Here is a 23,079-nt window from a genome sequence, read left to right as displayed (position 1 = left end):
AAGGATTATCATAATGGTTCAATGCAGCTAGTTAGGCTCTAGAAGGAGTGAGGGTGGCTGCAGGAGCCACGAGCCTGGAAGACCTAACAGGACTTTTTGACTGATTAGGGGGGTGTTCAGGAAAGGGGAGCAGAAGATGGTAGAGGGTGGTGGCAGTGGCAGTGATAAGGGTTCTTTGCTTTTCAATTTCTCCAAATTATGTATTCTGAGATAGATGGATGGAAGGATGAATAATTGGATAATTAGAAAGAGGAGTAGATAGATGGATAGATGGTTGACTGGATAGATGACCAGTTGGATGAACAGAAAGAGGGACAGATTGACAAGTAGCTGGATGGATGAATAATTGGATAAAAAGAAAGAGAAGTAGATAGACTGATTGGATAGATGGCTGGTTGGATAAATAGAAAGAGGGAGTAGATTGATTGGCAGATAAATGGCTGGCTGGATGAATAGAAAGAAGCTTACACTGACAGATGGAGGGATGGGAGATGGATAGGAGGGAGGATGGATGGATGAATGGCAGGCAGATAGCAGCCAGCCAGCCAGTCAGGGAGGAAGATAGAAAGATAGACTTGCAGATGGAGAGAGACAAAGCTGCATTTTGTGTGCAAGCCCTAGAGAGGAGGTCAACGCCTGCTCTTCCTCTGCTGGATCCACTCCAAAAGCCAATAAATCTTACGCTGTCATGAATCTTGGTCCTCTTTCTTGTGAAGGAGCATTCCATGTTGGCTTCAGGTGGAAAGCTGTGCCTGACAGGACCCCCCCACAGGGCAGAACCTCTCCCCGCCCCCCCCCCGAGCAATGTCTGTAAATCCCTCTCCCCAGCTTGATTCAGCCCTTTGGAATTCCCATTTAACTTCTTGATCAGACTTTCAAGTAGATGGAAGCCCCCTGAAGACAGGGATTGGGGCTCCCACTGGCTGCTCAGAGCTGCAGAATCGAGGTCTGGGCCCCAGATCTAACCATCTGGCACAGCCGGAGCCACACAGGACTTGGCATCATGGAGGAGGCAGGCACATGACCAGATGCAGGTGTTCAGAGCCGAATCCCAGCCCTGGCCATCCAGACTGCTTGAAGGCCTCTAGTGGAGGTCTCAGGCTCAATCCTAGGGAAGACCAAATCAGAGGCTTTCCCTGCTGCAGCAGGTGGAGCTCCAGCCAAGCTGCACCTGGGGATGGTTTCAACTGGGGTAAAAACAGTTCACTGGGGTGTGTGTGTGTGTGTGTGTGTGCATGAATGTGCATCTGTGCATGTGCATCTCTACGTGTATAGATGTGTACGTGACTCTGTGTGTACCTGCACCTGTGTATCTGTCTCTATGTGTACATGCACCTGTGTGTGTCTTGTGTGTACCTGCACCTGTGTGTGTCTCTGTGTATACCTGCACCTGTGTGTGTATGTCTTTGTGTGTACATGCACCTGTGTATGTGTCTCTGGATGTACCTGCACCTGTGTATGTGTCTCTGTATGTAACTGCACCTGTGTATGTGTCTCTGAATGTACCTGCACCTGTGTATGTGTCTCTGTATGTACCTGCACCTGTGTATGTGTCTCTGAATGTACCTGCACCTGTGTATGTGTCTCTGGATGTACCTGCACCTCTGCCTGTCTCTGTGTGTACCTGCATCTGTGTGTGTCTCTGTGTATACCTGCACCTGTGTATGTGTCTCTGAATGTACCTGCACCTGTGTATGTGTCTCTGTATGTACCTGCACCTGTGTATGTGTCTCTGTATGTACCTGCACCTGTGTATGTGTCTCTGAATGTACCTGCACCTGTGTATGTGTCTCTGAATGTACCTGCACCTCTGCCTGTCTCTGTGTGTACCTGCATCTGTGTGTGTCTCTGTGTATACCTGCACCTGTGTATGTGTCTCTATGTACCTGCACCTGTGTATGTGTCTCTGTATGTACCTGCACCTGTGCCTGTCTCTGTGTGTACCTGCACCCCTGTACGTGTGTCTCTGTATGCATGTGGGTATGAACACCTGAGTTCTGTCACTGCATGTACATGTGTGTGTGGAGGGAAGGGGGCTGGCAGAGATGCAGAAGGTCTGATCACACTGGAAGGGAGTCTAATGTTCCTCCATGGGTGGGGGAAGTGGGGGCCCTGGAGGATCAAGAGCAAGGGTGAGCACGACTTCCAGCTCCAGCTGGGCCCTGGGCCCCTGCCCCACAAAGCCCTGTCCAAGCGGCCAGGGGAGGCTCCTTTGCGCGGGTGACAGTCCGAGTGTCCAGCCCACCGGACTTCCCGGCGCTCCCGAAGTGACGGTTCCTGGCCTTCTTCAGGTTAGGCTTGTTCAGGCGTCTCGATTCCTCCTGAGTGCGCGGGCTGGCCGCGGGATCCCTCGGCAAAGGTGCCGGAGGGGCGGCCGGGTCCCTCGCCAGCAGATCTGGATCGCCTGCCAGTCAGCGTGTGAGGCCAGACTTGAAGTCTGGCTGCTCGCAGACCTAGCGCTCTCGCGGCTCAGCTTTCCTTAGGGCGACGGCGGGAAGCAGGCCCAGGTAAGAGAGCTGGGAGGGTGGCAGCGGCCAGGCAGAGCGCCCCAGGCGCGGGGAGCGTGGGGTCCCTTGCCCAAGGTCCCAGAGGAGCCCCGCACGGGAGCTCGGGGCTGACTTCTCCGAGGGGGTCGGTCTGGCCCTCGGGTCACCCTTCCCCACGCTTTATGATCCCACTTGTCGATAAGGTCAGGAGAGGTAGGGAGACCCCGCCTGTCCCCGGCTGGGCGGCCCGGGCGGTCACGCAAGTCTCCGGAAACGGGCCGCGCGTCCCGGGAGACGAGGCCCGTGGTCCCTGAGCGTGTCTCCGCTTCTGTCCCCCCCCCCCCCGGCCGGCAGCCCCAGTGCAGAATGAGGGGAGAGAACGTGAGCAGCGTCCGGGAGTTCATCCTCGTGGGCTTCCCCACAGCCCCGCGGCTGCAGCCCCTGCTCTTCCTGCTCTTCCTCCTGGCCTACGTCTTCGTCCTGGCCGAGAACGCCACCATCGTGCTGGTGGTGTGGACCAGCGCGGGCCTGCACAAGCCCATGTACTACTTCCTGGGCAGCCTGTCCTTCCTGGAGGTCTGCTACGTGTCGGACATCCTCCCCAAGCTGCTGGACGCGCTCCTCTCCGGGCGCAGGAGCATCTCGTTCGCGGGCTGCATGGCGCAGCTCTACTTCTTCAGCGCTCTGGTGTGCAGCGAGTGCGTGCTCCTGGCCTCCATGGCCTACGACCGCTACGTGGCCATCGGGCACCCGCTGCGCTACCCGGCCGTCATGACGCCGGGCCTCTGCGCGCGCCTGGTGGCCTTCTCTTTCGGCAGCGGCTTCGGCGTGTCCGTGATCAAGGTCGCCTTCATCTCGCGCGCCACGTTCTGCGGCTCCCGCGTCCTGAACCACTTCTTCTGCGACATCTCGCCCATCCTGAAGCTGGCCTGCGCGGACTTCTCCACGGCCGAGCTGGTGGACTTCGTGCTGGCCTTCGTCATCCTGGTCTTCCCCCTGGTGTCCACCGTGCTCTCCTACGGGCACATCTGCGCCGCCGTGCTGCGCATCCCCTCGGCCGGCGGCCGCTGGAAAGCCTTCTCCACCTGCGCCTCCCACCTCAGCGTGGTGGTCATCTTCTACACGGCCATGATCTTCATGTACGTGCGGCCCCAGGCCATCGACTCCCGGAGTTCCAACAAGCTGATCTCGGCCGTCTATACGGTGCTGACTCCCATCGTGAACCCCCTCATCTACTGCCTGAGGAACCAGGAGTTCAAGGGCAGCCTCCGGAGGAGCTTGCGCATCTCCCTCCAGTGCTAGGGACCCTGGCCCGGCCACTTTGGCGCAGCTCAAGTGCTCTCGAAGGCCTTGCCCCAGTGAGACAGGAGGGCGAGGACCGACTCAAGGACCGGGGTCATTGTGGTCCGGCATCTCCAACCTTGCTGTCCTCCGTCTTTGCTTCAGGGACATCCCTGAAGAGAAACCTTTGCTTTTTCTCTTCGTTATTCCAGATCTTCAGACTTCAAAGGGCCCTGGAAGGCCATCTAGTCACTATGCGATTGGTCTGTTGCACACCCGAGCCACCATGCACAGGTGAGCTGAGAGAACTTTCCGTCACTTGGGCTGCAGGAAGCCCCTTTTCCCCTTAACCTGCAGCTGCAGAATTTCCCCTGAGCTTCTGACCTCTGTTTACTGGGCTGAATAGCGATTGTTACTCTTGATTCCTTTTAATAAAGCATTTATCCTCCTTGGTTTGTCTTGGGTTTTGCCAGGTATATCTGTAAATGCTTCCCAAGTGTTCTAAGGGGGAGGCTGCGGCTCTAAGGTTTATATTGCACAAAACATGAATGCAGCCCCCCTTCCACACAAAAGTGGTCTTCACACCTGAAGCCCAACCCCTCAGATTGTATGGAGGATACATCAGAGAGGGAGGCTGCCAGAGGTCTCTGACAGGCACGCAGGTACTTCTGAAAGCAAAACTGAGCTCTCAACAGAAATGCAGGCAGGAGGAGCCCAGCCCTCACCATGGTCCTGAATTCCCGGGCAATCTGAGAGAGGGCTAAGAGCCAGCTCCACCTCTGCTCTCCCTCCTTGAGAGCTCACTTGATTTGTGCTTCTGTTGGTTGTCTAGGCTTGAGAAGAGACAGCTAGGTAGCCCAGTAGATAGAACCTCTTGCCTGGAGGCAGCCATTGCTCTGAGTTCAAATGTGAACACAGACACTAGCTGGGTGACCCCGGAGACTATTTCAGTCACGTCTCACCCTTTATGAATGGAGTTTTCTTAGCAAAGATACTAGAAGTGATTTGCCATTTCTCCAGATCATTTTGCAGATGACAAAACTGAGGTAGAGTTAAATGACTTGCCCAGGGTCATGTAGCTAATAAGTATCTGAAGTTACATTGAGCTTAGGTCTTCCTCACTCCACATGTGGCACTCTGTGCATTATAGTAGCACTTAGCTGCATTTCTTGGGGACCATAGGCTAATGATAATAATAACTGACATTTCTATGTCCCTTTAAGACTTGCAAAGGGCTTTACACCATCATCAGCCCCTCCCCACCTCCATTCTATCTCTAGTTTTATGTTTTCTTAAAATTTTATTCCTAATTCAAAGGCCTTGTTGACTTTGGTGTACTCTAGAGGCTACTCCAATCTGCATCTTTTCTCTCTTTCTGATGACTTTGCTTTGATGAGGGATTTTACAAGGCATTTTTGTAATCAGCATTGGAACTAACCTTGCAAGAGGGAGCTAAATATCTTCCCCTAGAGAATGACCAAGAAAAACTTCCATTAGCTGGAAGCCACCATCCCCATCCACTTCAGGCACTGGGTGTGAGGCAGACATAACTTTCGTCTGCAAGGAGGAAGGAAGGAAACTCATTGAATATGTGTAGCTAACAATTACTACTCCAGTGCCTGATGCCTGTTATGTTACATCTCACCCTTTCCCAGGATTCTCCAGGACCCTGAAGAGGTCTGGAAATACAGTCTCTCTACCACTGGCTCTCGACCTCCATAAAGGATTCTTTCAATTTTATGAGGTCCCTTGCCCTCCAGTTCCATTTAATCATTCCAACTGTTCAGCTTTTGTAAAGAGATATCTACCTCAAACTTATAAGAAAAAAATTACACATACTCTTCCTTGAACATCCCCTGTTCCCCCAATATCTTACACCATCTCATACTCAGGGGAGGGCAAGAAGATTAGGGTAATAAATTAGTTCAGTTCCAATATAGCACAGACCTCCCTCCCACTCCCACCCCTCACCCTGCCAAATTGTAAACTCAAATGCAAAGTTCTTGGGACTTGGCTTTTCAGAGCAATTATGGAATTCTAGGATTCCAATTTTAGGAACTCAAGGGATCTAGCTCCTGAGTCTAGTGGGAGATCCATTCCCTGCACCTAGAACCCAAAAGGACAAATGCAATAATAAAACAAACCCTAAAGCCAATTTTTTGGGGTCATGAAGTAGAAGGGGAAAGTGGAAGGGGAAGGTCATGATACCAATGTTGTGGATGATCTTGTATTTTCACCTTTTCCAGGCACTCTGGGAAAGAGAGGAAAGCTATCCCCATCTGGCTATGCAGCCAATCAAAAGAGGCTGTCCATATTGTAGGGGAACACATTTGGTCTTTCCCCTGTGGTAGGCTGCTGTCATATTAGGTGATAGGAGCACGCACCAAGCCAAGCCAAGCCGAAACCTAGTTCCATATACAAGAGAGTAAGGGAATCCTCTCCCTTCCCAAGGATCCCTCCTGCCCCTCTCCCCTCAGCTGCTGCAGGGGCCAGCGTGGATCTCTTCCTCTTCCCCACCGAGGTGGAAATCACTATCTCTGGGTCCTAGATCTTACCCATCGTTGTAAAACATATTCAGCTATGTCTGTATATTAGAAAGCCACCAATCACATTAGCTAAGTGGTTGGTGGAAACTACCTGGACACACTTTATGAGCCACTTTACCACCTGAAACCCTGAATCTGGTTTTCATTTCTATTGGGAGTAATTGTCTGGTGTGATTCCCTTCTTGTTAAGCTTCGGAGGCTAGACAGTCATGTCTGGAGAGAGAAAGGGAAGGATCCAGTGGAGACAGAGCCACCCCAGCTGCCCGGGAGGTGGAGACTGGGAAGTTTGGAGGCTTTCGTTGACCCTGCCCTTTTCTGTAGGAAGAAGTAGGAGTGAGACCTACAGGTTCCACCATAATGCAGGGGAGCTAATCCTTTTCTCCAACTTGGGGATAATTGTGTTTTTACCCTTTACCCACTGTAAGGTCCTCAATACCTTCTGTGCAGGGGTCCTCAAATCACCCAAATCACACTGCTTAAGTAAAGCCTGTGATAACAACCCCCTTTCCCATTGGGTGGGTAAGACTGGACTTTTGTGCTTTTGTTGGTTGTCTAGGGGCTTGAGAAGGGACAGCTAGGTAGCCCGTAGATAGAGCCTCTTGCTCCCTGGACTATTTGGAGGACCCAGAAGCTTAGTGGGAGTTACAACGTTTTATTTTCCTCAGAGGTGATCCTCCCGATTTACTGCCATCAGGGGAGATGTCTAGCCCTGAAGAAGCCTTGCTGCACTTCCAGGGGCACTGGGGGACTAGGTCCTCGAGGGACCCCTGCTCTAGTCCTAAGCATACAGTAAGGGGAGGCTGCCTCTTCTTACACTTAGATTTTGGCTCACACTCAGGACCTCTCACAAATCACTCAACACACAACATGAGATATGGGACAACTATTTATTTCCTACACATCAAAGATGCTAAGCCACTACTCACAAGGGTACATTTGATAAAAACCAGCCTAAAACAGGAGCGAGAGACTTACTTGTCATGGTTCTTGCCCTTTGTTGGGCTTGGGGAGGTGGAGCAGGAGACACTCACGTGGTCTCTAAGCTGTCTGAGCTCTAAGGCTACCAAGGAAATGGTTGGGGATTGCCATCATTCAGCTCTGACCAGGGGAATTCCCAGAACTCCCCAGTTCCCAGCTCATATCTAAGTCTGGACACGTCCATCTTGGGATAGATGCTTATTATCAGGAAAGAACAAACACAACCATGGATGAGGCCGCCAGAGACCCAGACCACAGTGCCTCAGATAGGGAGGGAGTCCTCAGGGTCCCCACAAGAAGCAGAGAAGAGCCCTTGTTGGAAGTCTCAGGGCTACATTCATCCAGGTAGAAGCTTGGGAGTGACAGCTCCCTGCCCCTCCCCACCACCCCATGACCCTGAGGGGGTCACTGCTGGGAGTGATGTCCGTTACCTCCACGGTCCTGGTCCCCAGTAGTTTGGAGGGCAGCCCACTCCCCAGAATGGTGACTCCACATGCTTGTGGAGAGGGAGCAGAGACACAAAGGGGCCCCTGTTTTCTTCCCTTTCCCCTGGCCCGATGTGTCCCTGACCCAGGCTCTGCCACCCAATCGAGTCCCGTGTTCTTCCTCTTTGGGTATAGCAGCAATGCCCAAGGTCACCAGCAGCAGCAGCAGCAGCATTGGTCAGGCTTCCCCTGAGCTCTCCTTGAGCCTCTGGAGGAGGAGGGCTATGGATGGGGCTGGGGGATCTCCGAACATCACCATGCCCTTGGTCACAACAGAGCTCTTGCACCCCTCTCCCTGCACTCTCCACCGCCCTCAGCAGAGCGCAGCAACATTTCCACTTGGACCCCGGTCTTTTGGGGTAGGTATATCTCTGCCTCCCTCCAGACCTGGAGGGTCTTATCCAACCTGGGCACAGTGGCCCCATCCTTCCTGGGAGACCTGGCTCTTCCTACACCCCCTCCTCCTCGAGTTCTGGCAGTGGAAGCCCAGCACCTCGGGGCATTGGTCCTGGGGGAGTCCTCCATGTGGGTCACGCTCATGGATGAGAGAGCTGGAGGGAAAGAGAAGAGAACCGAATGATGACAAAAAGTAGAAGTGAATCCCCACCTGTGTCCTGTCTGGGGAGCGCCAACCCCCATCCCCTGAGGAGGGACTGTTGATGTCTGGGAATTATGTGCCCCTCTGGTCTACTGGAGAGGAGGGAATAGAATTAAGAGCCCGGGGCAGATTTGGGGAGTGGGTCCGTGTTGTCCAGAGGTTAGTACCTGTGTCTCCCAAGCCTGGGGTCTCTGGAGCACCGACCATCATCCGTTGCCATCCGTTCCTCCCCTAAGACTCTGTCCCAGCCCAGTTCTTGGGGTAGAAGGTGAGGAAGTGCAGTCCACTGTAGACATGTTAGGAAAAGCCCCCGGAGCTGCCATCTTCTTGGAAACAATAGTCCAATTTGACCTGGAGAATGCCGGACCCTGAGCCCCCACCCTGTCAGGTGCTAGAGCCCAGGACCCCAGACTCTGCTGACCCTTCCCCAGCCAGCACTTTCCCTTTCTCTGGTGTCTGTATTAGCCTGTTCAAAATTATCTTTTGATTTAAAAACAATATTTATATTTTGAAGGATAGACCTGATCTCTTGATTCTTGTTCCTGGGGAACCGAGGCTCCTTCTCCCAAGCTTCAGAAACCTCTGACCCCTTCTCTTGGACCCCTCCAGACCCCACAGGGCCTGGCTCTCATTCCTACTTCTGCCCACATACTCACATTCTAGGTCCCAACTTCTAAAACCGTGGGTTTTGACTGCGTGTGGGGATCTCATAACTGACTGCTGTAGTGGAGAAATTATGATTTATTATCAGTAAATGTTTGATTTGTATATTTATTTTATATACTTATATACCTAGGGTCATGTAAAAATTTCTCAAGTGAAAAGGGGTTACAAGTGAAAAAATTTAAGAAGTCCTGTTCTAGATCTTCCACTCTGATCTTTTCCCCCTTCTCGTTCTTCCTTTCCTAAAATATTGTGTTAAGCAAACTTCCCTCCATCTCTCTCCCAGCTTTGGCCACTGATTCAGAGGGTGAGGACAGCCATCTTTGGCATATGATACAAGGGGAGAAGATGGAGAGTTGTGAGCTAGAAGATGATACAATTATATGGGGTAAGAGCCGGCTGGATAGCTCAGGTCAGAAGCTAGACCTTTCATGGTCAGTTGGGGGTGGAGTGTCACAGGGATCCAGGTTTTGGCTATTTGCTCATGGGCTTCCATCAAGGTCTAGATTTAATGACTTTGTCTATTTCTTGCTTTCTATTTAGGCACGTCCTTGTGTCTCCCTCGTGGGGTCACTGGCCCAAAGTAAACCAGAGAAAATTCAATAGAGATCTATAGGAGTGGTACCACAGCCTCGACTCAAAATGTAAAGCTGGCTCTAACACAATGGGAAATTACCTCACTTGTCTTCTTGGGGAGAGAGAGTTTCCTCAGCTGGGACCTCCCTATGACAATAAAATCACTGGGTCAGATCCTATCCTTAGGGATCCTTTTCAGTGCAATGATGGAACAAATCATTTTCCATTTTGGGGGAAAAAGTGATATTCTATGAAAACCAGCACAAATGATTCAATTTCTCACGACAAAGATGTATTCTGCCTTTTTACGGAACCTATTAGCCAGAGCAAACCTCATAAGCAGGTCACCAAACTGAGACCTGAGCAGGAATCTCCTCTCCACCCCATCCTGGAGACTCCTGGTGAGTCCAAAGAGAATCTGATCCACCAACACAACTGTAAGATTTGCTGTCAAAAAGAATGGGCTGACTGGGCTAGTTGTACCTTCTCTTTCTTAAGGTAGAGAATAACTCCAGGCTTGTTCAGGGTATGCAGCCATTCTGAAACAGAAGAGAAATGGGGACATATGCAAGCCCTGGGATCACTGGAGTTGTTAAAGGTCAAGTTTGTTCTTGTGGGAAAAACACATTTCTCAATGGTTAGTCTCATCAGAATACCCTGGATAAGCAGGGAATTTCTAAGATGGTTCCATTTTAAAACGGGATCATTCTTGTTTACCAGATGTAGTCAGTAGGGAAGCAAAAGAGAGTGAGACTCCTCAGTTCTGTTTCCTTGGTCTCAGGACTTAGTTAATTTTGTTAGAAGACGTTTTCCCCAATTCGAAGTGTCTTCAGGTTTAATCTCCTTCTCTACAGTTCTCCTCTTGGACCCTTCCTCGGGAGTTTCATCAGATCTGAACTACTTAACAACTGTGATTCCGATATAGCAAGGCAGTTGTTTGTGCAAAGGAGGGATCTTAGTCCACATTGGGTTATGGCTGTGAGGAAGTCAGAATGTATAAGGAACAAATATAAAATCCAAAACATTCTCCCCCAAGGGGGAAACATGAATCAATTAATTATACTGCCATAAAACTGAAAAGAATAAGAAGGCAGCTTAAGTAAAACCTTTAAGCAAGAATGGAAGGTCAGAATAATTTTCAAAACTCAATCTTTCCTCCCAAAGTTTCTGAAGCAATGATTTTGAGAAGTAGTAAAGATTTAGTGAAAAGTATCTGCAATTATAGGGGAAACTGAATCTTAAGAATAGTTTACATTTCTATGTAACCCAGGATATTCCCATATTTAGACTAAGACATTATTACCGGTAATTTTGTGAAGGATTGGAACAAAAAGGACCTGAGTTTCAACTTCCAGTTTCTTAAATCTGGTGCTTGTGTACCTTTATAGAAGGATAAGAAATTTCTAAGAGATAAAGAACAGCAAACAACTGGACAGTCAGGACAAAAAGTAACACAGAATGCACCTTCATGTCCATTTAGATAATACAATCCTTGCTCTGTAGTCCTGGGTTTAGCTATCTACTTCGTAAAATAGCCTGCTTCTGGGAAACACTTTTCCCTTGCTAATTCTAAGGCAAAAGGTTCTGTCCACAAAGTGTTAAGCCTGGTCTTGAGATATATATGTCTATGAATTAACAGCTTGAACTTTTCAATTGCCATATGGATAGTTACCATTTTCTAGAAAGGACCTTCCCACCTTGTTTCTGGGGCATTAGATTTGAAGATTTAAGAAGCATTTCTTTGAGCAGATTCACTTTCCTGGTTCCAAGCCATGCCTCTCATGATAGTTTCATAAATAAGTCGCCTAACTTGCTAGTGGTAAGACTTAATATAATTTGGTAAAATTGGACCAAACTTAAATCACATTGTCCTTCCTGTAATTAATCCATGAGGTGAAAGCCAGGGTAAACCTTATGGTATCAATTTTCTAATTATCAAGACTATAGGAAGAACATCAGAAAAGGATACCTGCAACTCATCTGAGTTTTAATTTGCTCTTTCTCCTTTTCCCAAGACTTTTAGATGCGATCAACAACAATTTTTAAAAGGTGGAGGAAGAATTTTTTAAAAAGGATTCCTGAGGACCAGACCCAAAGAGAATGTCCCCTTTGGAAACCCCCCCCCCCCAATGGATAGTTTCTTAACAACAAATAGAGCAATTTTGCATATGAAAGTTCCAATGCAATGTGAGAATTTATAGAGTTGCTAAACATATTCGAAATTCTTGGTTTTCGCCATCTATGTGAAACCCATCTGGTGCTAATCAAATGGAATTTCTGGAGAAGATTCAGTGCCTAGCTTCACCTTTTCCAGAGTCAAATATAAAATATATCATTATAGGACCACTGTCTTTATTTGGCTTTTTGCCAAAATTGTGTTCACTGCAATAGTGACATTATAAAGACGTTCCTAGTACAATTGCAGCTAACATGAGCTCTTTTAGTATATTTAATATCCTTTGGGAAACATTAACAATCACCCGCGTGTATCTCAGTCCTCGGTGGGGGCGGGGAGGGTAATAGCGTGATCATGTTGCCTTTCTCACTCCATTAAGAATTCTAGCCTTCATGTATCTTTAATCATTTCTCCTCATGTGAAGATTATATTGTAAACTCATATGTTAGCTTCAGGTCATAGGAAAGAGAAGAGTCACTTGGACAGAAAGAGAGACTCTAAAAACATAAGCATATATATATATATATGTATACAACTATTAAAACAGAGATGGTGATCTAGGTCAGGAAGGTGAGTCAAGTAATGGCCATAGTCAACAGCAGAAAGACAAGCACCTGCTCAGAGAAGTTTGATGATCTGAACAAGGAGATTCACTATAAAACTTTTGTAGTTCGTCATGGTCAGAGACATTTGCTATGAAAGCAGAAGGAGGGATAAGGTGGTAATCATCAGGGTCGAGTCTAAAGCCACAGATCAATAGGTTGATAAAGGGTGTAAGAGGACAAGCATTGTCTGATTTCGGGCATAAGTCAAAATTTTTTGCAACAGCCAATTGTGAGCCAAAATTTTTCAAAGGGTCTGATAGTTGGGTCCATATTTCATGGGAAATTGTCCTGGTCAAAAAAGAAATAGCATAGTGGAGAAACCGAGTCAAGAAGGTCCTACCATTATTTTTATAACTGTCTTCTCAACTTTCCCAGCAATTAGCATCCACTGTTACACATAGAGATCATACTCCTTTTGAGCAGCTCTTGGCATTTCCTTTGAATGGTGGATTGCTAGCTTGACAATCATGTAAACACACACCCAGATTCAGTACTTGGAGCAAATCAAATGACCATCTTCAGAGATTCCATCTCTTATATAGAAAATTTCATTGCTTCTAGCTCAGGGCAGGGAACCTTATTTCTCAAGCAATATCATTAAATTTACAATAAATAACAATTAAAAACATTTATCCTTAGTGCTTATTAAGCACATACAAGTTTATCCAAAAACTTTTAGTAGATTCTTTCTAATTTAATACATTCTGGTGCAAAAAGATCATTAGACATTTAGAAAATAATCACATTTGGGGATTTTACTCATAACATGAATATGCACAAACCCCTGATCACAGTTAGTTTGAATAGCTTAATGCACTGATTATCAACCCCTACTCCAACAGGAAAATCTTTGAAACTGGGATTTGTTGATCCAAAGTAGACTCAGAGATACAGCACTGATATATACCAATTAAGTAATTTTATCCAGCGAGTTTCCATAGTTTACATAACAATCAGTATTTAGACAAGTCACCATATTGCAAGTCAGTATCTCCCCATTGGCCTGTGAGAATGTGAATGTGTGTGAGTACATTTGTGTGCAGGTGGGCACCTGGGTGTGTGTGTTGGGGGTGGGGAAAGAGTTGGTTCCTCCCTAAGCCTTAATCTTAGGGCAGAATTTCTAAAACCCTTCCTGCCTTCTCTATGATCACAGGGTTAAAGAGCTTTTTGGACCTTACCAAGACAGAAGGTTCAGAGGGGTTGGCTAATCGATAGAACATCTCACAATGAGTCTTCCCAAGGTAATAAGCAACCTCTCTCAGAGGATACATGTAAGACTATTTTAAGCCAGAAGAGCATGCTACCTTCCAGACAAAAGTTACTAATAAGTAATAGCTTAAATTCATAAAATCACAGTATTATGATCAAAAGAGGAGCAAAATTCCTAAGTGTACAAATGTATCACACTCCAGGTATTATTCCACAAGCCAACACTGCTTCTCTGCAATGATTTCCCCAAATCACTATGCAAGAAACACATCAACATAACACTAACATCAAACAATAAGCCACAAAACAATCCAGTTGAATGCATCTCCAAATGATTATCCCAATACTCTTGACACTTATACCAGTGGCATTCAGAGCAGAGCCACTCTCACTTTTACTCTCAGAAACAACTTCAAAGCTCTGGTGCCCAATAGCTGCTCTTCAGAGCCCAGATTTACTGTGCTGGAAATAACATTTTCCCCTAATTAACTTATTAAACCCAATATAAATCTGTATTTTAAGTAGGTCAATTTTAAAGTTCAAAACATAATTCCAGCCAATTTTGGACATCAACAAGGAAACCCATAATCTTCAACATCAAACTTAGAAATGACGAGAAACCTAAGCGCTATATTCCTGGGGAAGAAATCAGCATTTTTCTGGGGAAAGTCCATAGCTTGACCTCCCTGTAAGTCTTCCTATTCTCTTACCTCAATGAAGCTAAAATTTCTGTCAATTCTCTGCAATGCTTTCCTAAAACCTCGACTTTTCTTAAGGCCCATACTGGAGATCCTAATTTTTGGTAAACCTTTCAGGGTATGGTGAAAAATCCCAAATTTGATATTCCTGCTCTTTGGAAATCAAAAGCAAGGTGACTTGAGGCTATTTCTATTTCTAGGAGTGTTCTGTTTTAATTGAATTTCAGGTCTGTGTTGTGCCAGAGTAGATCATCTCTGATTCCTCTCTGCTCCTCTGTTTTTGTATTTTTCTATACAAATCAGTTTTCACTGTGTTGTAAGCTTTTGAATGAATTTTAGTTCCAATAAATTTAACTGAAACTATTTAAACGAGTGAATTATTTGGTAAAGCATCTTTGAAAAGATTTATCTTTATCATTTCCTTCCATTACAAAGGCCTTTAAACTAGTGAGGCAAATAATCCAAGAACCTTTTGGCCAATGCATTTCAACTTCGAGTTCGATATAATCAGAACTTAATATAATCGAGCGCTTCTGTAGATCGAGATAAAGGAGAATATTTTAAAGAAAAGAATAAATAGGGACTCCCCACCCCCATCTCCTACCGCCCCCCACCCCCAGCTCTGGAACAGGAAGGCGGGATGAAAATGAGCTCGTCTGAACGCCCCTTACCCCCGACTCTCAGAGAGGGATGGAGACCTTTCCCCTAGGAGAACGAGGACGAGATCATTCCAGTCTATGAAGAGTTAAACGGAATGAAATGAGAGCATTTTCGGGTTTAAATGGAGACAACAGGCCCTACGCTGTATGTAAATGCTCTCGGGGGTGGGGGGCGAGGGGTGGAGGGGGTGGGGGCGGGGATCGGGTGGCTTTAATTCTGTGTCCAGGTCCAGAGGTAGAGGATCACGCAGACCGGCAGGATGATGGGCAGCAGGAGGCTGTAAAAACACAGGCTGGTGGTGCTGGTGCAGCCGTGGGGAAAGTTCTCATCCACCGAGGCCGAGTAGATCAGGCCGGCCAGAGAGATGAGGGGCACTAGGACCGTCAGCGTGGGCAGCGACATCAGCATCTTCCTCTGCTGCTTCCTCGGGCTCGGGGCTGGGCTGGGCTGCAGTAAGGTCCACGACTCCGCTTCTTTGCCCTCGGGCTGCTTAGTGGGATGGATCATCCGAGCTGCCTGCGCTGTCGGGGCAGAAACGGCACCCGTGAGAGCTGGGCACCGACCCCCGGGCGCCATGACCGCGCGCGCTCGGAGACGTCTCCTACCTGGGTGGCTCCGAGAAGCCGTGGCACCGCAGAGAGAGATCCGCGTCCGGGGGGCGGGAGCCGGGGCCTGCCCTCACCTTCGGCTGCTGGCACCCCCTGGTCCTCCGCTGCGGCCCGGCCGGGAGATGCCAGCTGCTCCCTCCTCCGCAGCGCTGACGCAGCTCTGCAGCACCGTCTCCCTCTCCCTCCCTCCCTCCCCCTCTCTTTCCCTCTCCCTCTCTCTCTTTCTCTCTCCTCCCTCCCTTCCTCTCTTTCTTCCTCCCTCCCTCCTTCCCTTCTTCCCCGCTCTCTCTGGCTCTCGGTCTGTCTCTGTCTCTGTGTGTCTCTGTCTCTGTCTCTCCCTCCTTTCCTCTTCCCCCCTCCCCCACTTTCCCTCCTTCCTTCCCTCCCTTTCCCTCCCTCTCTCCTTCTTCCTCCCCCTGTCTCTCAGTCTCTCTGTCTCTGTCTCTCTCTCCTTCTCTTTTCCCTCCCTGCTTCACCTTCTCTGTCTCTCTTTCCTCCCTCCCTTTCTCTTCTTCCTCCTCCCTCCCTTTCTGTCCCTCCTTCCTTTCCTCTTTCCTCCTTCCCCTTCCTCTCTGTCTCTCTGTGTCTCTCTGTCTCTGTCTGTCTCTCTCTCTGTGTCTCTCTGTCTCTGTCTCTCTCTCCCCTTCTGGTTCTCCCCCTCTCCCTCTCCCTCTCTCCTTCCTCCTTCCTCCCTCCTTCCCTCTTCCTTCCCCTCCTCTCTTTCCTTCCTTCCTTCCCTCTTCTTCCCTCCCTCTCTCTCTCCTTTCCTTCCTCTCCCCTCTGTCTGTCTCTGTCTCTCTGTCTTTGTCTCTCTCCCTCCCTCCCTTCCCCCTCTCTTTCTCCCCTCTCCCTTTCTCTCCTTCTCTCTCTCTCCTACCTTTCCTCCCTCTCTCCCTCCCTCCTTCTCCTCCTCCCCCCTTCTCTGTCTGTCTTTGTCTCTCTCTCTCTCTCTCTCTCTCTCTCTCGCTCTCTCTGTCTCTCTTTCTCTCTCACTCACTCTGTCTTTCTCTGTCCCTCAATCTCTCTTCCCACTTTCTCCTTCTCTTTCTTATCTTTCTTCCTCTTCCCCCTCCTCTCTCTTCCTTCTTTCTTTCTCCTTCCCTCCCCTCTTGTCCCTCTCTCCTCAACCTCTCTATCCCCTCTCCTCTTTTTTTCTCCTCCACTTCTCTCCCTGTCTTTGATTGTTCCTGTCCCTCCCCACCCCCACCCCTTCTTTCTTTTTCCAGTCTCAGGGATAAAAATCTTTTACTCCCTTTTCAAAGATTACAAGCATTTAGACAGCCCAGAGCACAGACACAGACTCTTTAATTCTGAGATATGCAAAGAAAATCAAACACAGTAAAGGAAAATAATGTGTGTGTGGGGGGGGGCGGGGGGGGGGGCAGTGTTTTTATTCCATAGCTTAAAAAAAAAGTTTTCTAAGGCAGTCCCAGGAATTTTGCTTATTGTGTTTATCTTTTAAAAAGTTACATTCTCTGTTGGCTGCCAGTGACTTTATCCTTCAGATTGAGCTAGAGTTTCTAGCCCCAGAGAACACATTTCAGTGAATTTATCTTAAGGATGAAGTTCCACAGATTTCCAAGGAAACAATGGTGGAATTAATCTCTTAGGCTGATCTTGCTGCTCTCAATCACCACTTACTAGCTATTAATATTATATCTAGTTCAAATGTTGCTTATTTTGGAAGGGTAGGGATGAGACTTTGACCTATGAGATTCAGAGCATGTCTTATGACAAGCTCTAAACGGGTAGCAAATAGCCAGGGAGACAATAATCCCTACAAGGCAAGGGGACTATTGTCCAGGTCCTTACTCTCTACTAGCCCTAAAAATAAGACTTCTGTAGTTGTGACTTGGAAAGTGATTTATAAGGCTAAGAATTTCCTGATTCAGTGACAAAGGAGAAGGTTGCCTTATGCCCACAAGAGTCAACTAGAGTTTCCTTTTGGCTGGCAATTAGATTTAGAAACAGAATTAGTTTCTAGCTTCCCTTTAGATCAAAATTGTGAAGTCTTTCAAAATGGTTTGTCTTTACATATTGTTATCACAGTATAAACATTTCTCTTAAATCTGCTCATTTCTCTTCATCAGATCTCACAAGCCTTTCCAAGTTTCTTGGAAACCATTGCCTTTATCTTCTCTTATAGTAATTATGTCCCTTCACATTCAAATATCATAATTGGTTTAGCCATTTCTTAATTGGTAAAAAGTTCCTTGATTTCCAATTTTTTGGCACCATAAAAAAGGCTGCTATCAATATTATTGTTCATTTTTAGTTAGATCTTGTTTGGCTTAGGATAGATACCATCCTTAATTTACCCTTTCTTCTGCTCTATCTATCCCGTTTCCCTGTTGAGAAAAATGTATTTTTGTGCTGTGCACACACGTGCTCGTGTGTGTGTGTGTGTGTGTGTGTGTGTGTGTGTGTGTGTATTCCTTTGGCCAGCAAAGATGACAGGGAAGTCCAAGTGTTACCCATTCTACCATCCCTTCTTTTTTGTACAGATTTCCTCTCCATTATCTTCTACTTCCATGCTTCTTTTAAGATCATCAAGACATCATAAAACCACTCAAAGACCTCATCTAATTAGACTCCCTCCGTGACCCCTAATAACAATTGGATTCAGTGGTAATACAAGCATTATCCCCATTTTGGAATGTAAGTTTATCCTTATTTTCTTATGATTGTCTATTCATGTGTGCATTTTTTTCCTTGGCTTCTGTATTTGTATTTCAAATTTTCTGTGCCCAACTCTGACCTTTTTATAAGAAATGCTTAGACTGTATTCAGTCTAAATGCTTAGATTGTATTCAGTCTTCCTAGGTAGTCTGATTTTAGTGGTAACTCTATATCCTTTGTTTTATGCAATATTTTCTTCCAAGCTCTATACAACTTTATGTAGTTATTGCTAAATCTTGTGTGAGACTGGATTTTGCTCTTTAGTACTTGAATTAATTTTTTTTCTGACTGCCGCATTATTTCTTCTTGGACCTGGAAGTTCTGAATTTTGGATATAATATTTGAGTTTTCAATTTGCATTTTCTTTCAGGAGGTGACCAATGGATTCTTTCTCTTTCTACTTTATCCTTTGCTTCTGAGAGATCTTGTAAGTTTTCTTTTATAATTTATCTTTTTAAAATTTAATTTTTTCTTTTAAAAATTTTATTCATTTTGAACCTAAAAGCAAAAAAAAAAAAAAAAAAAAAAAAAAAAAAAGAGAGAGAGAGAGAGAGAACATTTTCATGTATATAATAAGTAGGAGAATTCAATATAAAACCATAAATTTCCATTTCACAGTGTTTACTTTTTTTGGGGAAAACTATGTCTTAAATCCAAACATCATTTTTCTAAACTATCCTGATTTTCTGTGTTTCCTTCTAATTTTTCTTTTGTTCTTTGCTGTGCAGTCATAATTTTTCTCCGTCCCTCCTCACCCCACTCTAAAGAAGCTTACAAGTAGACACAAACACATATGTATGTAAAATCATAATAAACATACTTCCATTTATCAGTTCTTTTTTCTTTTATCGGTCTTTTATACTTGATTTGAAATTACTTGATCTTGTATGTGAGGCAGAAATCACTTTCAAATCCATCTGATACTTTTTTCTAGGAAGCTCATTTATAGCCTCTTCAATTTCTTTTTCTAAAATAGATTTATTTAGATATTCTATTTCCTCTTCTGTTAATCTAGGCAGTTTATATCTTGCAAATATTCTTCTATTTCCCTTATATTATTAAATTTACTGGCATATAATTGGGCAAGATAACTCCTTTTAATTATTTTGATCTAATCTTTACTACTGACATAATCACCCTTTTCATTTTTAATTCTATTGATTTGGCTTTCCTTTGTCTCTTTTAAAATTATTAAACAATGGTTAATATTTTTTTTCATAGAAGTAACTTTTAGCTTTATTTATTAATTCAATGACTTTTAAAAACTCAGTTGTATTAATCTCATCTTTAATTTTTAATTAACTTAAATTTAATTACCTTTAATTAACTAATTAAATTTAATTTCCAAATTGGTATTTAAATGGGGATTTTAAATTTCCTTTTCTAGCTTTTAAATTTGCATACCCAATTCATCGGTTTACTCTTTTTTTATTTATTTATTTGCTGAGGAATGTGTTCCTTAGCTAGGAAGTGTTAAGTGTCTGAGGCTACATTTGAATTCATGTCCTCCTGACTTCAGTTTCCAACTATTTGCCCCAAGAAAAGAGCAGCAGCTTTAAATATTTTTGTACATATAGGTTTTTTCCTTTTTTTTTTTTTTTTTTTTTTTTGAAAAAAATCTCTTTTGGGATACATGGCTTGTAGTGATATTATTAGGTCAATGAGTATACATAAAAATTATTTTTAAAAAACAGAATAAGAAAAAAAGATAAATAGAAAAGGAATGCAAAACAAAGTAAAAGGGAATGCTGTCATGTTCTTAGCAGAACATCAGGGAGGATTCAAAATATATAATAACAAATTACCAGATCAAGAAAATATACATATATATATATATATATATATATATGCAGAAGAAATTATATTCATGAGTGTCCATCTTTTCTTTACTTCTTTGTAAATTGTTCTTTTGTCCTTTGCTGCACACCTTTTTACTTTATTCTTCTCCCCTTTCATTTCTCCCTATCCCCAAGAAGGTTAAAAAGGATATATTCATTTATACATATGTGGATATATACATACACATTCACACACACGCCTGATCCTCTCCCACATATACTTAGACATATCTTTCCTATGCCTGCTGATTGTTTTAATTCTGCTCCTTAGCGTGCCTTGCTATTATTACTTAACTTTCCCCTATCCAAGGATCCTTCCCTTGTTTTCTTCCCACACCCTTCCCTTACCAGTCTGCCCATCTCCTCTTATTTCTATATAGATTTTGGAGGGTGCTATACCTTTCATGGGATGTGTGTGTGTGTGTGTGTGTGTGTGTGTGTAATGTTACCTATTTAACTGATTGTTGATGTGAAAAGATTTTCAGAATTACAAGTCTTCCTCCTCCCTTTAAGGCCTCTGTGTCTGTTCTTCCTCTGCACCGTATCACCTTATTTGTATAACATAATTACTATTTTTACCTTCATTCTGCTCCATTCTTTCTTTTGAGCTACCATATTGTTAATGTCAATTTTAAACATACGGTATACATTTCCCATGTAAAAAATAAAATAAAATAAACAATTTATCCGTGTTAAGTTCCTTGAAATTGATCTTTGATATTGGTTCTTAGATGTTAAATTTTCTTTTAAAGTCGAGCTTAATTGATAGAAAGTCCCGAAAATTTGCATGTTTGTTGAATGTCCATTTTTTTCTCATTCAATATTACAGATAATTTTGTTGGATATGATATTTTTGGCTGCTGGCCTAGTTCATTTGATTGTCAATAGATAGGATTCTAGGACCTAGTTTCTTTTATTATGGCTTCTGATAAGTACTGTGCAATTCTAATTGTAGTTCAAAAGAAAATGTGAATTTTTTTCCCTTGTTTCTTGCAAAATTTTCTCTTTGACCTGACAATTCAAAATTTGGCAATAATATTTCTATGGGAAAGGATCTCTGTGAGGTAATATATGGTGGATTTTTTCTATTTCTACTTTCCCCTCACATTCTATCACTCCAGGAAAATTTTCCTTGCATTATTGTGTCAAGGTTTCTATTTTGGTCACAACTTTCAGGCAGTCCAATTATTCTTATATTTTCTCTTCTGTTCTCCAGATGTTACTTTTTTGTAAGATGTTTCACATTCTGTTCTATTTTTTTTCATTCTTTAGAATCTGTTTTATTACTGGTCTGTCATAAAATCACTGGTTTCCCCTTGTCCAATTCTAATTTTCAAAGAATTATTTTCATTTTTGAGATTCTGCATCCCCTTTTCAAGTTGGTTAAAGTTTTGTTTTTTGTTTTTTTTTCCATAATCTTGTTTTTCTTGGATGGTTTATTTATTTATTTATTTTTAGTTTTTCCTCAATGTTTCTCATTTGATTTTTAAATTCTTTTTTGAATTCTTTTATAAATTCTCTTTGGGCAGGGAGCCATTTAAAGTTACTCTTTGGGGTAGAAGCTCTTTTTACTTCAGTGTCCTCTGAAGATGAACCCTGGTCTTCCCTATTCCCAAAGTATGTTTCTGTGGTGGAATTCTTTCTTCTTTTCTGATATATTTCTTCTTTAAATAAGAGGTATTAGTGTAAGTACCTTTAATCATAGGGTGGCTTATGGTGCTTTCCCCCTTGAGTTCTCCCCTCTGAATTGGAACCCAAAATCAAGATTTCCACCCTCTAGCCCTGCCCCACTGCCTCTGCACTAGATAGTGTGCTTATCCCCGCAGCACAACTGGGTGTGGCATTCCCAAACAGCAAAGATTCACTTAGTCTTGCTAGACTCAGACCCCAACTCCACAAAGAGTCCAAGGGGTGAAAGTTTCTATGATTCCTGCTGAGGGTCCAGCCAAACCTAGCTTGCCCCAGGGCTCCCCACTTGATATTTCTAAAGTTAGTTGGGAAGTGTTTGCCACTTCAGATGCTTTAATCCCCAGTCCAGGGTCTTTATATTTTCTCGGGTTATACAAGTACTCTTGTTCTGTCCCAAATCTTGATTTTTCACTTCTCTATGCTTGTCCTGAGACACAACTTTGTTATATTTGTGGGGGAAATCTAGAGAATTTGAAATTTTCCAACCTACTTCACCATGTTCCCAGAATCCCTCCCCCCTTTAATATGCATGATTTTATAGCTCTTTGGACATAGATTATATCTTTTGATTATTTATCAATTGGGGAATACCTCTTTTTTAAACAATAAATTTGACTCATTCCTTATACATTTCAGAAATAAGGCTTTCGTCAGAGAAACTTCAAAATTCATTTTACAACGAGTATTGCTAACTGTATTTCCCATCTCTTTATTTTATTCTTTCTCTCCTTTCACCCTGTCCTTCCTTAAAAGTGAAAATTTTCTTAATTTTTTTTCATTTAAAGTTTCGAGTTCCAAATTTTCTTCCTCCCTCCCTTCCCCCTCTCTAAGATGGTACAAATTCAGATATAGGTTTACATGTGCAATTATGCATAACATTTCCATATTAAGCATTTTGCACAAGACTTGAATAAAAGGGAAAAAATGAAAAAGTGAAAAAATAGCATGCTTCAGTCTGTATTCAAATAATATTCGTTCTTTCTTTGGGGGTGGATAGTATGCTTCTGTGGAGATTTAAATTGTCTAACTTATAATAAAAAGGATCAAGGCAGACCTCTGAGCCAATAACACTTTATTAAAAACTTCATAGTCCCTTCTAAAAAAGTGGATCTCAGATCTTCCTTACAATCTGAGATTCTCCTTTCCTTTGGAACCTTGTTTTTATAGGACTTGGTACCTATATACAAATATACAAAATATATTTTTGCATATATGCAAAAAAACTCCAAAAACCAAAAGGATGGTAAAATACAGAATCTTATTGGTTTATAGACCTCATATAGACCAAAAATGACATTTTATCT

The 23,079-nt window shown here is 44.2% G+C and overlaps 1 protein-coding gene and 1 long non-coding RNA gene across 2 annotated transcripts; one reads left to right on the top strand and one right to left on the bottom strand.

Annotated features, from left to right (window-relative positions):
* The first annotated feature begins 2,852 nt into the window (after nt 1-2,852).
* On the top strand, nt 2,853-3,788 carry LOC100921394 (olfactory receptor 6B2-like). The gene has a single exon (XM_031953610.1). It carries the CDS (start codon nt 2,853-2,855, stop codon nt 3,786-3,788), a length of 936 nt encoding a protein of 311 aa, XP_031809470.1.
* Nucleotides 3,789-7,192: 3,404 nt separating this feature from the next.
* On the bottom strand, nt 7,193-15,756 carry LOC116421202. The gene is made up of 3 exons (XR_004231501.1): nt 15,567-15,756; nt 8,542-15,482; nt 7,193-8,327 (listed from the first exon to the last, which is right to left on the bottom strand). It is a non-coding gene; the product is annotated as an uncharacterized LOC116421202 (long non-coding RNA).
* Nucleotides 15,757-23,079: the final 7,323 nt, after the last annotated feature.

This window comes from Sarcophilus harrisii, chromosome 2, assembly GCF_902635505.1.
Source record: "Sarcophilus harrisii chromosome 2, mSarHar1.11, whole genome shotgun sequence".
Classification (NCBI taxonomy): domain Eukaryota; kingdom Metazoa; phylum Chordata; class Mammalia; order Dasyuromorphia; family Dasyuridae; genus Sarcophilus; species Sarcophilus harrisii.
Note: the sequence above shows the minus strand (reverse complement) of the source record. Positions and strands in the feature narration are given on the sequence as shown.

Bases quoted from the DNA above. Each gene is read 5' to 3' on its own strand.
- LOC100921394 (XM_031953610.1), top strand. From the start codon at position 2,853: ATGAGGGGAGAGAACGTGAGCAGCGTCCGGGAGTTCATCCTCGTGGGC.